General features: G+C 38.9%; 1 protein-coding gene across 3 annotated transcripts in view; it reads right to left on the bottom strand.

Annotated features, from left to right (window-relative positions):
* MFSD14A (major facilitator superfamily domain containing 14A) overlaps nucleotides 1-18,568 on the bottom strand; it is a 47,706-nt gene that overhangs the window by 14,707 nt on the left and 14,431 nt on the right. The window contains exons 2-6 of one of the 3 annotated variants that reach the window (XM_020906059.2): nucleotides 16,895-16,990; nucleotides 6,565-6,627; nucleotides 5,707-5,834; nucleotides 3,743-3,857; nucleotides 150-368 (exon numbers count right to left, since the gene is read on the bottom strand). In XM_020906059.2, coding sequence (XP_020761718.1) covers nucleotides 150-368; nucleotides 3,743-3,857; nucleotides 5,707-5,834; nucleotides 6,565-6,627; nucleotides 16,895-16,990 — 621 coding nt within the window. Of the gene's footprint in view, nucleotides 1-149; nucleotides 369-3,742; nucleotides 3,858-5,706; nucleotides 5,835-6,564; nucleotides 6,628-10,196; nucleotides 10,374-16,894; nucleotides 16,991-18,568 lie in introns of those variants that run through there. The other 2 variants (XM_070467742.1, XM_070467741.1) reach the window with 2 other exon arrangements.

Genomic DNA, 18,568 nt, shown 5'->3' on the forward strand with positions numbered 1-18,568 from the left:
TATTCTCATCCTCCCCAAAACTATCCTGAAGTTTCCAAAGTAGTTTTAAAAATTCATCACGATGTTTTCCCCAAAGAAACAAGTGCAACAAAACATTAATGCTGCACTGAATCACACATTCATGTTTTTGCCAAAGTGTATAAAGTTACCGCAAAGGGGTCAGCCTGTTCCCAGGAAATGGGTGCTCCCCACGACGCAGGCCGCATCTTCTCAGGTAAAGACTCCGGCACGGCAACCAGGATAAAACAAATATCTAGCAAAGCTATTGCTGTCGCCAGGACCACCACCAAGCTGTCCCCGTACACTCGCCCAAGATAAGCGCCAATTGCAGGGCTGGTTACCAAACTTGCAGCGAATGTTGCCGAAACCTGCAGCAAATCGAGAGCAACAGAAAGAGATGAGTAAGGACAGCCTGGCTGCACTCCTTCCACCCCGGGAGACTCTGAGTGATGTCAGTCCTCCTGCTGCTCCCTTCCTTCTGCCCTGTGCCGGTTTTCTTACACATTCTTCTTCTGCATGAGGAGAAAAGAACTGGATTCTTAACTAAAAACATGTAATAACCTCTAAGACAGTGGCTTCGCTTTCTTTTAAGCCTTGGAGCCCTCTGTTTAAATAAATCCTGCTGACAAAGTTATAAGTAAAAATATATTTAAAAATAAAAATTGTTTTAGTTGAAGAGGGGTTGGGGGCCTGGATTACAGTCCAAATACCCCCCTTACCCCAGCTGCGGGCATGCTGGTCCCCAGGGTGCCTCCACAGTCCCCCGGTGCTCTATGCAAAGAGTCTAAAACAATACTCTATGGAAATCCAATGCCACTGGGACTTCTCCCCCAATACTATAATTAAAATTAAATGAGTTTTTACTTTGTCACATATTTAAAGCTGGCTGAAATACAGCTGAAAGACTTTAAAGTTTCTCTCTTCAGCAGGAACAGTGTTAAGCCACGACACAAAACTGAGCTTGGTCATCATTAGGTGGTAGGGTTAGGGAGAGCGAGAGCTTCGACCCTTGACATTGAGCACATCTCTAACCACGTCTCTCTCAAATTCTGAGGAAGTCCATACACGTCTGGTGAAGATGCAGACTGAAGTAGAGAAGACACAGGTGGAGAAAAACTGCTAATCCCAGACATGTCTGGCCTACTGGACAAAGTGTTCTGCAAACCAACAGTAGATGTGGCTGTACGTAACACCTGAGAGAGACCACACTCTTCAGAGGGTAGTTAGAATTAATGTTGGCGGTCCATCTGCTCACTACTCTGTTTTATTGTTTCTATGCTCGTCCTGACTTTTGCATGGAGCATTTAACCTGCACAGGAGTGCTTATTTATAGCTGCTTGTAATATTTATTATTTATTTATTTGGCTGCACTGGTCTTGGCTGCAGCATGTGGGATATTTAGCTGCAGCATGCCAACTTAGCTGTGGCACACAGGTTCTAGTTCCCTCACCAGGGATCCAACCTGGGCCCTCTGCATTGGAAGTGTGGGTCCTGGGCAGTGGACCACCTGGGGAAGTTCCTACAGCTGTTTATTAATAACACACGTTCAGGATAAGCAATTCAATTGTCAGTGGTCAACTATCTGACAAATACATAAAATTCTAATAACTATCAACATCTAGCTATCAACCCAAATATTCATCAACTAGTAAATGGCTAAACAAAATGTGGTATGTCCCACACAGTGGAATACTACATGGTGATAAAAAGGAACTACTGACATATGTGCCAGCATAGATAAACCGTTTAAGATTATGCCAAGTGTAGACACAAAAGACTACATTTTACATCATTTCTTTATATGAAATTTCTATTGAAAGCAAAACTACAGAGACAGAAAGTGGATTGGTAACTGCCTAAGGTCAGGGGTGAAGTGGAGATGGATGCCAGATGTGCCCTGAAGGGAACCCTTCAGGCTTAGAAACATTTTAAAACTGGATTCTGGTAGTATTTTGTTTCAGTAACTCGAGAAATTAATTATAGTGGGCTGTGGTCTCAGAGGGACCTGGGTATAAGCAGAGCTCCGGCACTGAGCTGGGAAAGGGGCAATGGTTCTCACTGTGAAAGTCAATGAGGTATCTGGGAATATTCTCAGGATCACAGCGCAAAGGCAGAGTGCAAAGGTCTAATCAGAGTGTAGGTTATTTCATGTCACTTCCCTTCTCCTCAGTTCTCCCCAGCTGGTGGCCATTTGTTTCTGACCAAATAGAAAGAGGGCCACAAAGATCACCTTAACCTCTTTTATTTGCATCCATGTTCCTTTGAGAAGACTAAAGTTGTTATTTACTAGTTGTGCCTTTAAAACATAAAGCTTCCAGGCTGAAAATTATTAATTTCAAAGATTTAGCTAAGACAAAATAAATTACTTGAGCAAAAACAGAAACAACCTGGACTATGGCCACAAAACTGATTTATCTATCCACATAAAATGGATAATTTTATAGTACGTATGTGTGCATGCTCAGTCACATCTGACTCTTTCTGACCCCATGGACTGTAGCCACGAGGCTCCTTTGTCCATGGGATTTTCTAGGCAAGAATACTGGAGTGGGTTGCCATTTCCTACTCCAGGGGATCTTCCCAACCCAGGGACTGAACTGGCATCTCTTCTGTCTCCTGTATTGAGCAGGCAGATTCTTTACCAACTGCAGCACCCGGGAAGCTGCTTAAAAACATCCTGGCTATCATCAACCTCATCATTTAATGTACTTGAGTTTACAACTGATTAGTTTTTTGTAAGTTTCTTACTGTATTTCCTTCAAAATCCTCCTAATTCCGTGATTTTTTAAAATATTCTTTTTGATCTCTGAATCAAAGATAAACAGTCTCTCATAAAAGTAAGATTCAGCCTGACACGATATTCAGTCCTTATTTAACAGAAGATGCTTGCCGCATATCTGCTGAAACTCATCACTGTCCCATTTCTGGCTATCTAATCATGATCTGTTAACTTGATTTGATAGACAACAGACTATACTGCCACTAAGTATTTAGTTTACCAAAACAGTGTCCAGAGTTTGGCAAACTACCACCTGTGGGCTAACTCTATCTATAAATGGTTCTTTCACATTAAAAGTGATGTAAACACATGCCCACAAGCAAAAACAAAAGAAAATGAGAGACAAACTTGCCAGTAGTAGTAAATAGGCCAGAGAGAGCCAATGCGAGCTAAAATGAATACAGACACCAGTACTGTACTACAATTATGTAGTATGGTAAATATACAGCAATTATATTACAATATATACATGTATCAAAGTAACACTTTGTGTACTTCAAAGTTAAATAATGTTATGTCAGATTTATTCAATAAAAATTAATTTAAAAAACAGTTGAATATGAGAGACTACATGTGGCCCACAGAGCCACAGAAAAGGTCTGGGATCTCAGAGATGGATATTAACCTATTATCTTTAAGATGAGCCATTATATATTAGTAATTTTAAATCTTATTACATATTAAATAGTTCCTTTAGTAGTCTATTAAAAAGGACTTCTATAAGGTAAAAATATTTCACTATAATTTCAAATCTGACATGTCAGACAAAAACTTACTGAATGAAAACAGCAGAACTTACATGGCTTTTGTACTGAAAAAATGCTTTAATGTGATCTATGGATGATTTTTATAAAATGTATTTATGCAAAAATAATCTTGTAATGCAAAGGCTGTACTCCTTGTAATAAGAGACAATATGGAGTGTTTCTCAGCAGATAAAGGTATTAGACTAAACATACATACCAGGCCATATGCCATACTTCTTTCATGTTCTTGGGTTATATCTGCTACATATGCAAATACCACGGAGAAAGTCACTGCAAAAACCCCAGAAACAGAGATAACAGCAAAGTACCACCTAGGATTAAAAGACAATTGACAGAAAAGGTTAGAACAATTACCATTACCTTGATCTACCTTCATTTCTATAAGTGAACTAATGTAAGAACAGATAATTTCAGTCAACAGCTAGTAGACATTAATTCTCCTATAAATCATAAGCTCCAGATATTACAAAAACATTGGGCTAGAAGTGGGCCTTTCATAGCAGCTCAGCTACTGTGCAGGAATATTTAAAATTAGATAATGTTTTCAGGTCAATTTTTTACCCAACTGTTGGGTAAGTGGCTTTGTTGTTTTATTAAGTGGCTTTGTTGTTGTTTCTACTAAAAATAGAAATAAACTAGAGTCTACTGTAATTCATCTTATTTCCCAAAACAAAAAACCAAAATTTAGTAAATAAAACTGAGGGGGCAAGTTAGTTCCTCAGTTTCTATTACCTTGAACTTATATATAAAAAACTAATGTTTTTCCCTAAGTTATCTTTAGCTTTTCAAATGTTGCCAAAACAAAGAATTCAGTTTCCACATAGAAGAAACCTGCATGGCAGTGTCCAATACAGATACTATAAAATGAACAAAAGCCATTTTAAAAAGCAAACTACATTTTGCTATTCATGATTCAAACATACCTTGCTGAGAATAAGAAGTTTCTGTTGTAATGATGATGTTCAGTTTTTAAAATCCAGTATAATCACACTTCACTTTCAAAATATCATGCCAGCAGGACTTTACTGCTTACTAGATTTTTTTCTAACATGCTGCTTTTCACAGCAAATTATTTGTTCATGCCCTAGATTTGTTTAGTAAGATTTCATTTACATGGTTAGTATTCATCAGGGGTTTGGCCTTTAGGGTAATATCTTACCTATGAGAAAGGAAGATCCTGCCCCATAAATACCCCTGGCCTTTCTAGATACACATGGAAAGGCAGCCCATCTATGAGGTAGAAGTAACTAACATTAACATTCAAGTGGCAAAGAACATTAGTCAAAGAATTAATACAGTTATCTACAACTAAACTAGGCTTTATTATCTTGGGAAAATCATTCTCTTTGTGAGTTTTCCCTCCCTTCTTCCCCAGTGAAAGACTTTTGATTCTAATCAAGGCGGCCAAGAGTCCAGTCTCTCTTAACTAGGATGTGCCTGCAATCTGACCAAAAAGACGCAAGCAGAGGTTGGGTGAAAACTCTGAAGTTTCCCTAAAAGAAGGCGATGTGCTCTTCTTAAGTCACTCCTTCCACCTTGCTGCCTGAAGGCGACGACAAGCTGGAACTCACATAAGCAACCATCCCGGACAGGAAGGTGACAAGAGAGGATGGCAGAGCGTGAAGACAAAAAATGTCTGGTTTCCAGGCCCTGCCAGATCAGCTCTCAACTGCTCAACTCCAGACTTCTTTCACATGCAGAGAGAAACTAGCAATGAGTTTTCCTGATTTTAAGAAACTATTATTTGGGACTTAACTGATATTATAACTAGATCTCTTCCTAATTAATACAGATAATGATGATAAACTGTTTTTTTTCCTTAAACATTCTACTTAAGAAAATTAAAAATTAGCAACTCTATCCAATCCCTAAAATATTGTTTTGAAATTTGGGCTATGAAATCCAAAAGCAGGTTAGCTAGTAGTCTACATGCTTTCTATAGTGGCAACAAGTTAAAAATATTTTATTACTTACTACTATATTTTTAATTAGCTATATTACTCAGCTACTGTATTTTATCTGTATCAAAGAATAAATGTATTAGAAAAATATATTTAAAACCTATATAAATAAGATGGAAAAAAGTGAAAGAAATGAGGGAATATTCAGAAAAAAATTAACAGTTAATATTTAATTGCTATAATCTGAATGTGTACATACCATGGGCTGATTTTCATTAAAGGAATTGGGGCACACGTGAAAAATACTGTTAGCAGCAAGAAGGATTTTCGGCCCCAAACATCAGAAAGAGCACCAATAAGAGGGGCACTGAGGAAGGACAACAAACCCTAAAAAAAAGTTAAATGAAGAAAATACATATACTATGTATATTGATGAGCCAAAATAAATCACTTTACAGAGAATTTTAAACAAGTCTATTTCCAAAATAAGTACATCACCAAATTTTAGATAAGGAGCTTATTTCTTGTCTGTACATAATTGAAAATTCCCAAGACTGTCCAGAATCATCTGCAGGGCTTTATAGCGCATTAGATACAAAATGTTCTAATGAATTTCTGACTACAACTTTACACTAGCAATTCTAGAAGGAATATTATATGCTTATTTTCTATTTATAAACCTGTTGATCACAGGGAATCAACAGTAAAGAAAATGTAGAATAATCAATACTTTACCCATATCAATATATTTCATATTTGTGTATTTTTTAATTAGTTCTTTTCTCTTCAATATACATTCATGTTGCTAGTTTACAAAAGTGTTCAGATCTCCATAATGAAAATACCAACACATAAAACACAGGGGAAATCTATTATGATGTAGCTTATTATTATACATAGTTGGCTATATATGAGCCAAATCGATTTAAAACTCAGTTCATTTAAAAAGTGTTAAGCAATCCCTTGAGGTATATATTCCAATTGTAAAAATTAACACTTAGCAGACTGATCTAATAGCATAACGGACTAGCAGGATTACATATATATAAGTGTATGTGTGCATGTTTGTGTACATGAATATACATATACATATGTATATATACAGGACTGATCTTACCTTTACTCCTTGAATTAGGCCATTCATCAGAAATGTATGTTTAGGGAAGGTTTCATGTAATACCTAGAAAATAAAAACAAAATAAAAAGCTCATGCTACATTTTAGTCCTAGTAAAAGTTAAACTGCCCCTTCATAATACAATTGAATTTTATTTCATATAATTTTTAGGTTTGTATGACACTATGCATATAAGTAAATACTAATAATACTAAACATTTACATGGCATTTACTATATCACAAGGCATTAAACTGCACACTGTATCACATTATCTCCTTTAATTCTTTTTAACAGCCCTATTGGAAAACAGGTACATAGAGAGGTTGAACATCTTATCCAAGATCACAGTCAATAAGTGGCAAAACTGAAAGGCAGGCAGGAAGTCAAGCTTGAAGGTCCATGCTTTATTCGCTATGCTATCCTACTTCCTACATATAACTGACTGACTTACAATTCCCTTTACAGATAGGTGTATTATCTAAGACAGAAGACTAGAAGAATAAATAGAGATATTTGAATTGCCAAAAGCAGACTTAGAGATAAAACTGGGCTTCCCAGGTGGCTCAGAAGGTAAATAACCTGCCTGTGATGCAGGAGACCTGGGTTCAATCCCTGGGTCAGGAAGATCCCCTGGAGAAGGAAATGGCAGCCCACTCCAGTGTTCTTGCCTAGACAATCCCATGGACGGAGGAGCTTGGTGGGCTCCAGTCTGTGGGATCACAGAGAGTCAGACACGGCTGAGCAACAAGGCACACAAAAATAAAGAAGAAATGCTTATTACTCAAAATCACTAACACGGGACAAACCACGCTTATGGTATTCATATGTTTTGTGATTCTCAATCGAGGGTGATTTTGATCTCCAAAGGACATCTGACAACGTCAGAGACATTTCTGTCACAACCTGAGGGATACAGGATGGTGGGAGTGGAGAGGGAAAGAAAAGGTGTTACCAGCATCTATTAGGTAGAGGTTAGGAAGGCTGCTAAACATCTTACAACACACAAGTCAGCTCCCCTTGTCCCACCCTCCATGACAAATAATCATCTGGCCTGAAATCTTAAGAGTTGAGAAATCCTATTATTTGTTATCTATAGTGAAGACTCATGGGATCGAAAGAAGGCATCTGCAAACTTTTTCTGTGAAGGATCAGAGAGTAAATATTTTCAGTTTATTCTAACTCTGCAGGCCACACAGCCTCTGTCATAAATGAGCAACTCAATAAAAGCAGACACAGATTATATGTAAATGAACAGGCATGGTTGTGTTCCAATCAAACTTTATTTACAAAAAAACAGGCTAGCAGTATTTGCTCTGGCCATGGCTTCCCCAAGCCTTTCATAACTCAAATCTGCTTTTCTTCCAGTTACTACTAACGGCCAATTCTTTTTAGGGACAAGAATGGGTTTGGAATTAAAAAAACTGAAGGACATAATGAATATCTACAAGAAATTTTATAATATGCTAAATCTTATTGATAACAATTCACTTTGCCAAGCTATCTTTCATTCTAATCAATCTGGTCTCTTTACTGTTTTAGAATATTCCTGTGCTTTCCAATATTCAGACTTTTATACATGATATCCTATCCATCTTAAATGTTTTTTCCCCTTTGTGTTGTTGTTCAGTCACTAAGTCATGTCCGACTCTTTGGAACCCCATGAATTACAGCACGCCAGGCTTCTTTATCCATCACTATCTCCCTGAATTTGCTCAAACTCATGTCCCTTGAGTCAGTGATACCATCCAACCATCTCATCTTCTGTCACCCCCTTCTCTGGCCCTCAATTTTCCCCAGCATCAGGGTCTTTTCCAATGAGTCTTCCTCCAAATCTTCCACATTGCTACCAAACTTTCCTATCCAAAGCAATCTATTTCTCCTTTAGGACCATATAATAGGCAATTACAACACTCTCACTTAGAGCTTTGTAAAGGGTTTTGCAGGTGGCACTAGAGGTGAAGAACCCATCTGCCAATGCAGGAGATACAGGAGACAAGGGTTGGGTTCCTGGGTCAGGAAGATCCCCTGGAGAAGGAAATGGCTACCTACTCCAGTATTCTTGCCTGGAGAATCCCATGGACAGACGAGTCTAGTGGGCTACATACAGTCCGTGGGGTAGCAAAGAGTTAAGACATGACTAATCAACTAACACTTCTGTGTTAGTTTGTTCTTATACTTTTTCTCTCTTAAGGTATTTAATATTTCTTTTCAATTATATTTCAAACTTATTAAGGGCAGACAGGCACTATATCTACCATATATGCCTTGAATCTAATATATTTTTATCTCTATTGGTGCCTCATAGATAGTGCCTTTATATAGTAACTAAACATTCATAATTAACAGGTTAAAAATTCTGCCTTCAAAATGACTTAATATAACATAATTATGCAAAGTGACTTAACCAATTTAAAAAATATAAACCATCTCTCAGCAAAGAATATTAAGACACTTATACAGAAGAGACGCAGGAGGTCTGGATCCAGGGTCTTGCTCCCTAACATGGATTGTGCATCTAGCAGTTTGAAACATCAAATATTTCTAGAACCATCAATCCACTGAAAAAGTGAAGCCACTGCTTAGCATTATAGATCCTACTGTCATTAATTCTTTTTACCTAAATGTATATTATTTAGTCAACCAACAATCACTACTTGAACACCATTATGAACCAACCATATAGTCACAACCTCTCAAAGTGTTAAGATTACAGTTCTTAAAGTATTTGTCAGTATAAAATTCTCCTATGTAATTAACATACATCCCCTTGGTGGAGACTTCACCATCCTCTCCTGCAGAGGCCCTCCACAGAGAACATTTTGTTCTGTGACTGTATTCTAGAACAATGCTCTCTAAGTTTTATGAGTTTCAAACTCAAAGATAACTGCAAACACATGAAATATTTTTTAAATTCTTTTAATTTCACCTTACTTTTTAAAACAAAGGCTATTATAAATCCAAAATCAAATATTTATTATAACTGATACATCTTAAGTTTGGTTATTTGTTAAATGAATTAATTCAAAGAGTATCTTTGAAAACTGAAATACTTAAGCTCTGTAATTTTTGAGAGTTGTGTATGGGAACAGAGATAAACATAAAATACAAATAAACTCACTTATATTTTCACTCTCATCTTCCCTTTTTAAATGTACATTAAGAGCTGTTCCAGCAGGCACCATTTATGATCAGTTTCAAAACTCATGAGGAAGAAGTAAAATGTTTAAAGGTTAACAGATATTTGGAAAAAAGAACAAAGTGCCACAGCTTGGTGCCTTCCACCCCAGAACTCACTTCTCCCCACACCCCAACACTGGGGAGTGCAGGAGTCCAGAAGAGAGAAAAGAGGACTGCTAACAAAGTCAAAAGCAAAAAATTGCAAAGAAAGTCTCAAAATGAGCAAAATCTTATTTAAAAGTCTATACTGAATTACTATATTGGTTCTTAATTAATGATGTATACTAGATATATGAGAATCACTTCTGAAAAATACACATGCCTGAGCCTACCTCCTGGTCTTGAGCAGCAAGCCCAGGAGACAGTGCAGGACAGGGAAGCCTGGCATGCTGCAGTCCACGGGGTCTCAGCTGAGCGACCGAACAACAACAACACTGTAAAACTGAAATCTTTACCTCCAGCTGGCCGATCTGTCCCATGGGGCTGGGAAAGCATAACCGAACTGCAGGCTGCCTGGAGGGATAAACAGGACTTCAGGAGAACGTCCCGGTCCTGACGTGTCTATATACTGCTTAACGGTTACAACCGGCACACATTATGTTACCAGTAATTAAAACAGGAACATGCCGCCAGGTAATTCCCTGGCGGTCTACTGGTTGGAACTCCGTTTTCCATTGCAGGGAGTACAGGTTCAATCCCTGGTTGGGGAATTAGGATCCCCCAAACTGCGTGGCAGGGCAAAAAAAAAAAAAAAAAGTAACATACATTGATAAAATATACAGAGGACTGTGTATATATAGATTTCTCATATACAATTTCTTCAGTGATATTTCAAAGATTCTTGCAGTTCTAAGGCCCAAAGGCCAAAACACCAGGAAGGATTCAATATCTCGAGTTTAACAATCTCTGCCAATTTACATACATCTAATCTCTACAACTCAATCTCTGGTTTGCCTAAATCTCTTCAGCCAAGGTTTTCCCCATAAAACAGCTAAAAAACAAAGAGCATAAAAATTGCAATTTAAAAAATGTGTATACATTAAAGATGAGAGAAGAATTAGAAAGATAAAACTCTGAACTTAACATTCAATAATATTTGAAACTAATTTTTTTTCTGAGAGAATGCTTGATTTAAAAAAATAAAGTAAAAAATTGAAAAAGGTAAAGAATTATGACTATGATAAACGGACAACTGTCCCACGTAACCACAACTCATCATTTCACCATCTTAAAAAATTCAAGTACGAAAAACAAACGAGAATTAAGAGTAACTATTACAATAATGATGGGGGGGAGAAGTCTTTCAATGAAATAATTGGCACCAATGTTAGAGCAATAATTTTGAGAAGTGTATTTATGCTAGCAAAAGAAAAATAATTAAGTCTCAAATAGCACTTTTCATTTTCCTGACCAGGATTCAAAAAAATGAAAGAAAGAGAAAGCAACAGAAAAATCAAAATCAAAGGTACTTTCCATGTTTTAATTAAGAAAAATAGTTAAGAATATACTAAGCACAAAGTTTTCCCATAGCTGTGAAAAAACAAGTAAGTTATTTATATTAAATAAATGGACTTCTTCCTTGTTCTTAAAGAAGACAATCTTTATAATCAGAAAAGAAATGATATCAAAATTAGACAAAAAGTTGAGATATTGAAAAAACATAAACCAGAAGTGAATTTAAAAAACAGCTACACAAATTATGGGAGCATCACAAAAAACTTTTTTTGCTGGCTTGCATAGTTTAGCAAATATTTAAATCTCTCTACCTGGCAAGTGGTTGGGCTGCTGAACTACCTAAAACATGGGTGTGAACCACTTACTGCCAGTATTCTCCAAGACTGAGAACTGGAACAAAAGCTGCTGCTTAGCTCTTCTAATCCTTAATTTCCTCACCTGTATTAATGAAACTAGGCGGACAGTGTACACAGGCTCCTGGACCTGGGTAGCCTTTCTGTTCAGTCTTCATGACCTTTCCTGAGTTCCAAAGTGCGAATTCAAACAGTTGCCAATCAAGGAAGGGAAGGGATGTAGAGTTAAGGGACCAAAAGCCAGAAAACAATACTAGAGCCTTGGAGCAGGGTTCTTGTTCCAAATCAGTAATAATATCTTTAAGCTCTTCTACAGACACACAAATTAATATATTTAAGCTCTTTTATAGATTTGAAGTGAAGTTGCTCAGTCACGGTGTCCGACTCTGCGAGGGCTCCTTCGTCCATGGGATTCCCCAGGCAAGAATAGTGGAGTGGGTTGCCATTTCCTTCTCCAGGAGATCTTCCCAACCCAGGGATTGAACCCAGGTCACCCGCATTGTAGGAAGATGCTTTACTGCCTGAGCCACCAGGGAAGTCATTTTATAGATTTAAAACCCAACAAATGGAAGATGTCAGCATTCTCCATAGTTTAGACCACCTGAGGCCACACAAAGGGAACCCAATAAGCTCATCAAGAAACTTACCCGGGATGAGATTAAAGGAGTACAGGTCCTAATCTTTTCAGCAACCCCACCCTTGAGCTATAGCTGCCTAGTGAAAGTGAAAGTGAAGTCGCTCAGTCCTGTCCCACTCTTTGTGACCCCATGGACTGTAGCTCACCAGGCTCCTCTGTCCATGGGATTCTCCAGGCAAGAATAGTGGAGTGGGTTGCCATTTCCTTCTCCAGGGAATCTGCCTGACCCAGGGATTGAACTCAGGTCTCCTGCATTGCAGGCAAGCGCTTTAACCTCTGAGCCACCAGGGAAGCCCTACTCTTCATCAAATCCTCCTTGGGTGGGAATACGTAGTTTTTGAAGCCAGAGTGAGTGAAGTCGCTCAGTCATGTCCAACTCTTTGCAACCCGATGGACTGTAGCATACAAGGATCCTCTGTCCATGGGATTTTCCAGGCAAGGGTACTGGAGTGGGTTGCCATTTCCTTCTCCAGAGGATATTCCCGACACAGGGATCAAACCCGGGTCTCCCACAATGCAGGCAAACGTGTTACTGTCTGCGCCACCAGGGAGGCCCAACCCAATTCTAATTCAATCAAAAGCCTCTCTGAGAATGATTTGGCACCAGTGTAGGAAGGCTGAGCTTTTGGCATCAATATGAGGCTAATTCCTCATTGATAAAGTAGTTTTAATGATTCAGGTCAGTTCAGTCCTCAGTAAGTCCAACTCTTTGCCACCCCATGAACTGCAGCACACCAGGCTTCCCTGTCCGTCACAAACTCCTGGAGCTTGCTCAAACTCATGTCTATCGAGTTCATGATGCCACCCAACCATCTCATCCTCTGTCATCCCCTTCTTTTCCTGCCTTCAAAATTTCCCAGCATCAGGGTCTTTTCCAATGGGTCAGTTCTTCACATCAGATGCCCAAAGTATTGAAGCTTCAGCTTTAGCATCAGTCCTTCCAATGAATATTTAGGACTGATCTCCTTTAGGACTGATTGGTTTGATCTCCTTGCAGTCCAAGGGACTCTTCTCCAACACCACAGTTCAAAAGCATCAATTCTTCAGTGCTCAGCTTTCTTTATGGCCCAACTCTCACATCCATACATGCCTACTGGAAAAACCAGAGCTCTGACTAGATGGACCTTTGCTGGCAAAGTAATATCTCTGCTTTTTAATATACTGTTTAGGTGGTCAGAGCTTTTCTTCCAAGGAGCAAGTGTCTTTTAAGTTTTGGCTGCAGTCACCATCTGCAGTGATTCTGGAGCGCAGGAAAATAAAGTCTGTCACTGTTTCCATTGTTTCCCTATCCATTTGCCATGAAGCGATGGGACTGGATGCCATGATCTTAGCTTTCTGAATGTTGGGTTTCAAGCCAGCTTTTTCACTCTCCTCCTTCACTTTCATCAAGAGGATCTTTCATGCCTCTACACTTTCTGCCATAAGGGTAGTGTCATCTGTGTATCTGAGGTTATTGATATTTCTCCCGGAAATTCTGATTCCAGCTTGTGCTTCATCCAGTTCAGCATTTCGCATGATGTACTCTGCATGTAAGTTAAACGAGTAGGTTGACAATATATAGCCCTGATGTACTCCTTTCCCAATTTGGAACCAGTCTGCTGTTCCATGTCCGGTTCTAACTGTTGCTTCCTGACCTGCATACAGATTTCTCAGGAGGCAGGTAAGGTGGTCTGGTACTCCCATCTCTTTCAGAATTTTCCACAGTTTGTTGTGATCCACACAGTCAAAGGCTTTGACGCAGTCAATAAAGCAGAAGTAGATGTTTTCCTGGAACTCTCTTGCTTTTTCAATGATCCAATGGATGTTGGCAATTTGATTTCTGGTTTCTCTGCCTTTTCTAAAACCAGCTTGAACATCTGAAGTTCTTGGTTCACATACTGTCGAAGCCTTGCTTGGAGCATTTTGAGCATTATTTCGCTAGCGTGTGAGATGAGTGCAATTGTGCAGTAGTTTGAACATTGTTTGGCATTGCCTTTCTTTAGGATTGGAATGAAAACTGACCTTTTCCAGTCCTGTGGCCATTGCTGAATTTTCCAAGTTTGCTGGCGTATTGAATGCAGCACTTTCACAGCATCATCTTTTAGGATTTGAAATAAATCAGTTGGAATTCCATCACCCCCACTAGTTTTGTTCGTAATGCTGCTTCCTCAGGCCCACTTGACTTCGCACTCCAGGATGTCTGGCTCTAGGTGAGTGATCACACCATCATGGTTATCTGGGTCATAAAGATCTTTTTTGTATAGTTCTTCTATGTATTCTTGCCACCTCTTCTTACTATCTTCTGCTTCTGTTAGGTCCATACTGCTTCTGTCCTTTATTGTGTCCATCTTTGAATGGAATTTCTTCCTTGTTATCTCTAATTTTCTTGAAGAAATCTCTAGTCTTTCCCATTCTATTGTTTTCCTCTATTTCTTTGCATTGATCACTGATGAGGCTTTATCTCTCCTTGCTATTCTTTGGAACTCAGCACTCCGATGGGTATATCTTTCCTTTTCTCCTCTGCCTTTCACTTCTCTTCTTTTGACAGCTATTTGTAAGGCCTACTTAGACAACCATTTTGCCTTTTTGCATTTCTTTATCTTGGGGATGGTCTTGATAACTGCCTCCTGTACAATGTCACAAACCTCCATCCATAGTTCTTCAGGCAGTCTGCCTATCAGAACTAAACCCTTGAATCTATTTCTTACTTACACTGTATAATCGTAAGGGATTTGATTTATGTCATACCTGAATGGTCTAGTGGTTTTCCCTATTTTCTTCAATTTATGTCTGAATTTTGCAATAAGGAGTTCATGATCTGAGCTACAGGCAACTCCTGGTCTTGTTTTTGCTGACTGTGTAGAGCTTCTCCATCTTTAGCTGCAAAGAAATCCTTTAAGGATTAATAATAATAATGTATTTATAGTGCTTAGGACTATGCCTGGACTCATCATAATATAAATATATACAAACTGTTTGCTATTACAAAGCTCAAGTCCTTTAAACTGTAAGACTAAACATCGGCCAGAGAGATTGATATGTTAAATTGGTAGATTATAAATAAGTACACTAAAACATTAGAAAGCTAATATAGTACAGTGGGTGAGAATCTAATTGCCAATGCAGGGGACATGGGTTCAATCTGTAGCCTAGGAAGATTCCACAGGCCGCGGAGCAACCAACCCTGTGTGCCAAACTACAATCCCCTGCTCTCGAGGCCTCGAACCGCAACTACTTAAGTCTATGTGTCTAGAACTGGGCTCCGCAACGAGAGAGGCCACCAAAACGGGAAGCCTGTGCAGCACAACCAAGAGTAGCCCCTGCTCGCAAGAACCAGAGAAAGCCCTTGCATAGCAACAAAGACCCAGTGCAGTCAAATAACAACCACTTCAAAACTGTGAGGGAGCAGTTACTATAGCACCCCAGTAGCACCTGACATCAGGTTATTACAGTATAATGTAGTTACAAGTATCATAATGAACCTGCATCATATGATAAAGCTTCAAATCAGTGCTCATGGATTACGACAGCAGGAAATGTGTAAATTATTCGAGAAATTCCCATCAGAAATTATTAAATTAAAAAAAAAGTCAGACATTTAAATGTCACATATCAATTATTTTGAAAATTCATTTATGTAAAACTGATGGCCCATTACAGGTAAATGAGTTGTTTCCTTTTTAAAAAAGAAAGGGTTTCAAAACATAATCAAATCAGAATTCTTAAAATTATATGTCAGGGAACTGTCATTCATTCAGGGAACTGTCATAACTTGCAAAGCATGGTTTATTACAAAAGGAATTATATTTATTTTAGATTTCATTTTCTTTTGAAACTTGTTTTAGCAGTATTTGTAAATATGTTTTGTACGTTCAAAATAACTGTTAGACATCAGTGTTTTATGTAGATACAGCAATGATTATGTAACCATATAATAAATATGTCAAGAAATATGGAACATAAATTTTCTTAGACTAGTTTAAACTATATATGATCATTCAATTTATTTATAATAAACTTTTTATAAAAATCTTTTTTGGATATCAACAAACAAGCTCATGAAAATATAAGAAAGTATCTCTTTAAAGTATCTTAAAAATCTGTTCTTCTGGGATTTGGCAAGTTATGATTACACTTTTCAAGATGTTACAGAGGTCTACTGTAACTACTTGTTTCATCCTGTTCCTCTCCTCTATACTGATAGGAGAAAACTAGCTATTACCTAACATGTTCAGTCTTACAGAGAGGTCTTTTCTAAGAGTCTAAACCAGGGAATATTTGAGCAAAATCAGCTTAGGGCTATAGAAAGAATGACCTCCCTAGATGGTTACCTCTAGATACTTGGCCTAAACTAAAAGAAACTTATATTGGGAAAATGCAACTAGAAAAACAAATCTCAAAATGATAATGCTGAGTGATTCAGGGATAGACATCATTTTTCCTAAGCCTGTATAAGAATCCTTTCCACTCTACCCAGAGTGGAAACTGAGCCCCCGCTTACATTTGTCCAGTATTCATCAGAAGAATCACGCCCACCTAAGCCCTGCCAGAAAGTAAGGGAGAAGCGAGAGCTGTAAAAGACAACTAACGCAGTAAAACACAGTACACTGAGGGCTGACGACACTGGTGGGAGAATGAACCTCGGAAAGGTAGAAGAGCCATTCCCCGCCCCCCAAATTGAAGAAAAAGATTTTAAAGTCAGTGAAAAATAAGTTAAAAGATTACTTACCACCAAGGTGGGTGCTGTCAATAATCCCCAAGCGAAAAACTCCAAAAAGATGACGATAACTGCATGATAAACACTAGGAGAACCTATTCCTTGAGGCTACAAAAACAAAAGTTTTAAAAGTTAACAGTGTGCTCCAGAATTACCAACAGTAATGACAACAGTCGACAAGTATCTATGGAGAACATACATGCAATAGGTACTCTGCCAAACATCTGGATGCTCACTGTCCCTGTCCTCAAGATGATGGAGGCATACAAAGAAACAAATAAGTACATTATAAATAAACACCACGTGCAGCGGGAACAGAAGCCCAGGGTGGGGATGGGAATGTCAGAATGCCAGGAGGCAGGCTGAAAGGATGGAAAGGAGGTAGGTGAGGAGCAGCAGTGGGCAGGAGGACCGCACAGGTCAAGGAAGCTTCTCGTGCAGTGGTGGTACTGCCGGAGAGCAGCAGACATCACAGGACCCTACCGTCCAGTACACCCAAAGCATGGCTGCGCGCTCAGAGAACTGAGACGCGCTAGAGGCACACAGGGCTACCTTCCAGGCCAAGGAGGCTGTTCCATTCTGAAGGCAATGGGGAGCCACTAAGAGATGTTAAGTAAGGCTCGTGATCAGATGAAAGTTTTAAGAGAATACCATCCTGGCAAAGGTATAACAGATAGATTGAAAGGGGGCAAAACTAAGGGCAGTTATGAGACTACTGTACTGATTCCAAAACATAAATGAATCATGTTACAAGAATCCTAACAGATACCAACATGGTTCAAAAGCAGAGAAGTTCTGAGCAATATGTGAGAGACCTGGGGTTTAATACACATAAGAAAGACAATACAAAATCAACTTTACACTTCAGTTCAGTTGCTCAGTCAAGTCCAACTCTTCGACTCCATGGGCTGCAGCACACCAGGCTTCCCTGTCCATCATAAACTCCTGGAGCTTGCTCAAACTCATGTCCATCAAGTTCGTGATGCCACCCAACCATCTCATCCTCTGTCATCCCCTTCTTTTCCTGCCTTCAAAATTTCCCAGCATCAGGGTCTTTTCCAATGGGTCAGTTCTTCACATCAGATGCCCAAAATATTGGAGCTTCAGCTTTAGCATCAGTCCTTCCAATGAATATTCAGGACTGATCTTTAGGACTGACTGGTTATCTCCCTGCAGTCCAAGGGACTCTTCTCCAACACCACAGTTCAAAAGCATCAATTCTTCAGTGCTCAGCTTTCTTTATGGCCCAACTCTCACATCCATACATGCCTACTGGAAAAACCAGAGCTCTGACTAGATGGACCTTTGCTGGCAAAGTAATATCTCTGCTTTTTAATATACTGTTTAGGTGGTCAGAGCTTTTCTTCCAAGGAGCAAGTGTCTTTTAAGTTTTGGCTGCAGTCACCATCTGCAGTGATTCTGGAGCGCAGGAAAATAAAGTCTGTCACTGTTTCCATTGTTTCCCTATCCATTTGCCATGAAGCGATGGGACTGGATGCCATGATCTTAGCTTTCTGAATGTTGGGTTTCAAGCCAGCCTTTTCACTCTCCTCCTTCACTTTCATCAAGAGGATCTTTCATGCCTCTACACTTTCTGCCATAAGGGTAGTGTCATCTGTGTATCTGAGGTTATTGATATTTCTCCCGGAAATTCTGATTCCAGCTTGTGCTTCATCCAGTTCAGCA

This window comes from Odocoileus virginianus, chromosome 5 (genome assembly GCF_023699985.2).
Source record: "Odocoileus virginianus isolate 20LAN1187 ecotype Illinois chromosome 5, Ovbor_1.2, whole genome shotgun sequence".
Lineage (NCBI taxonomy): Eukaryota > Metazoa > Chordata > Mammalia > Artiodactyla > Cervidae > Odocoileus > Odocoileus virginianus.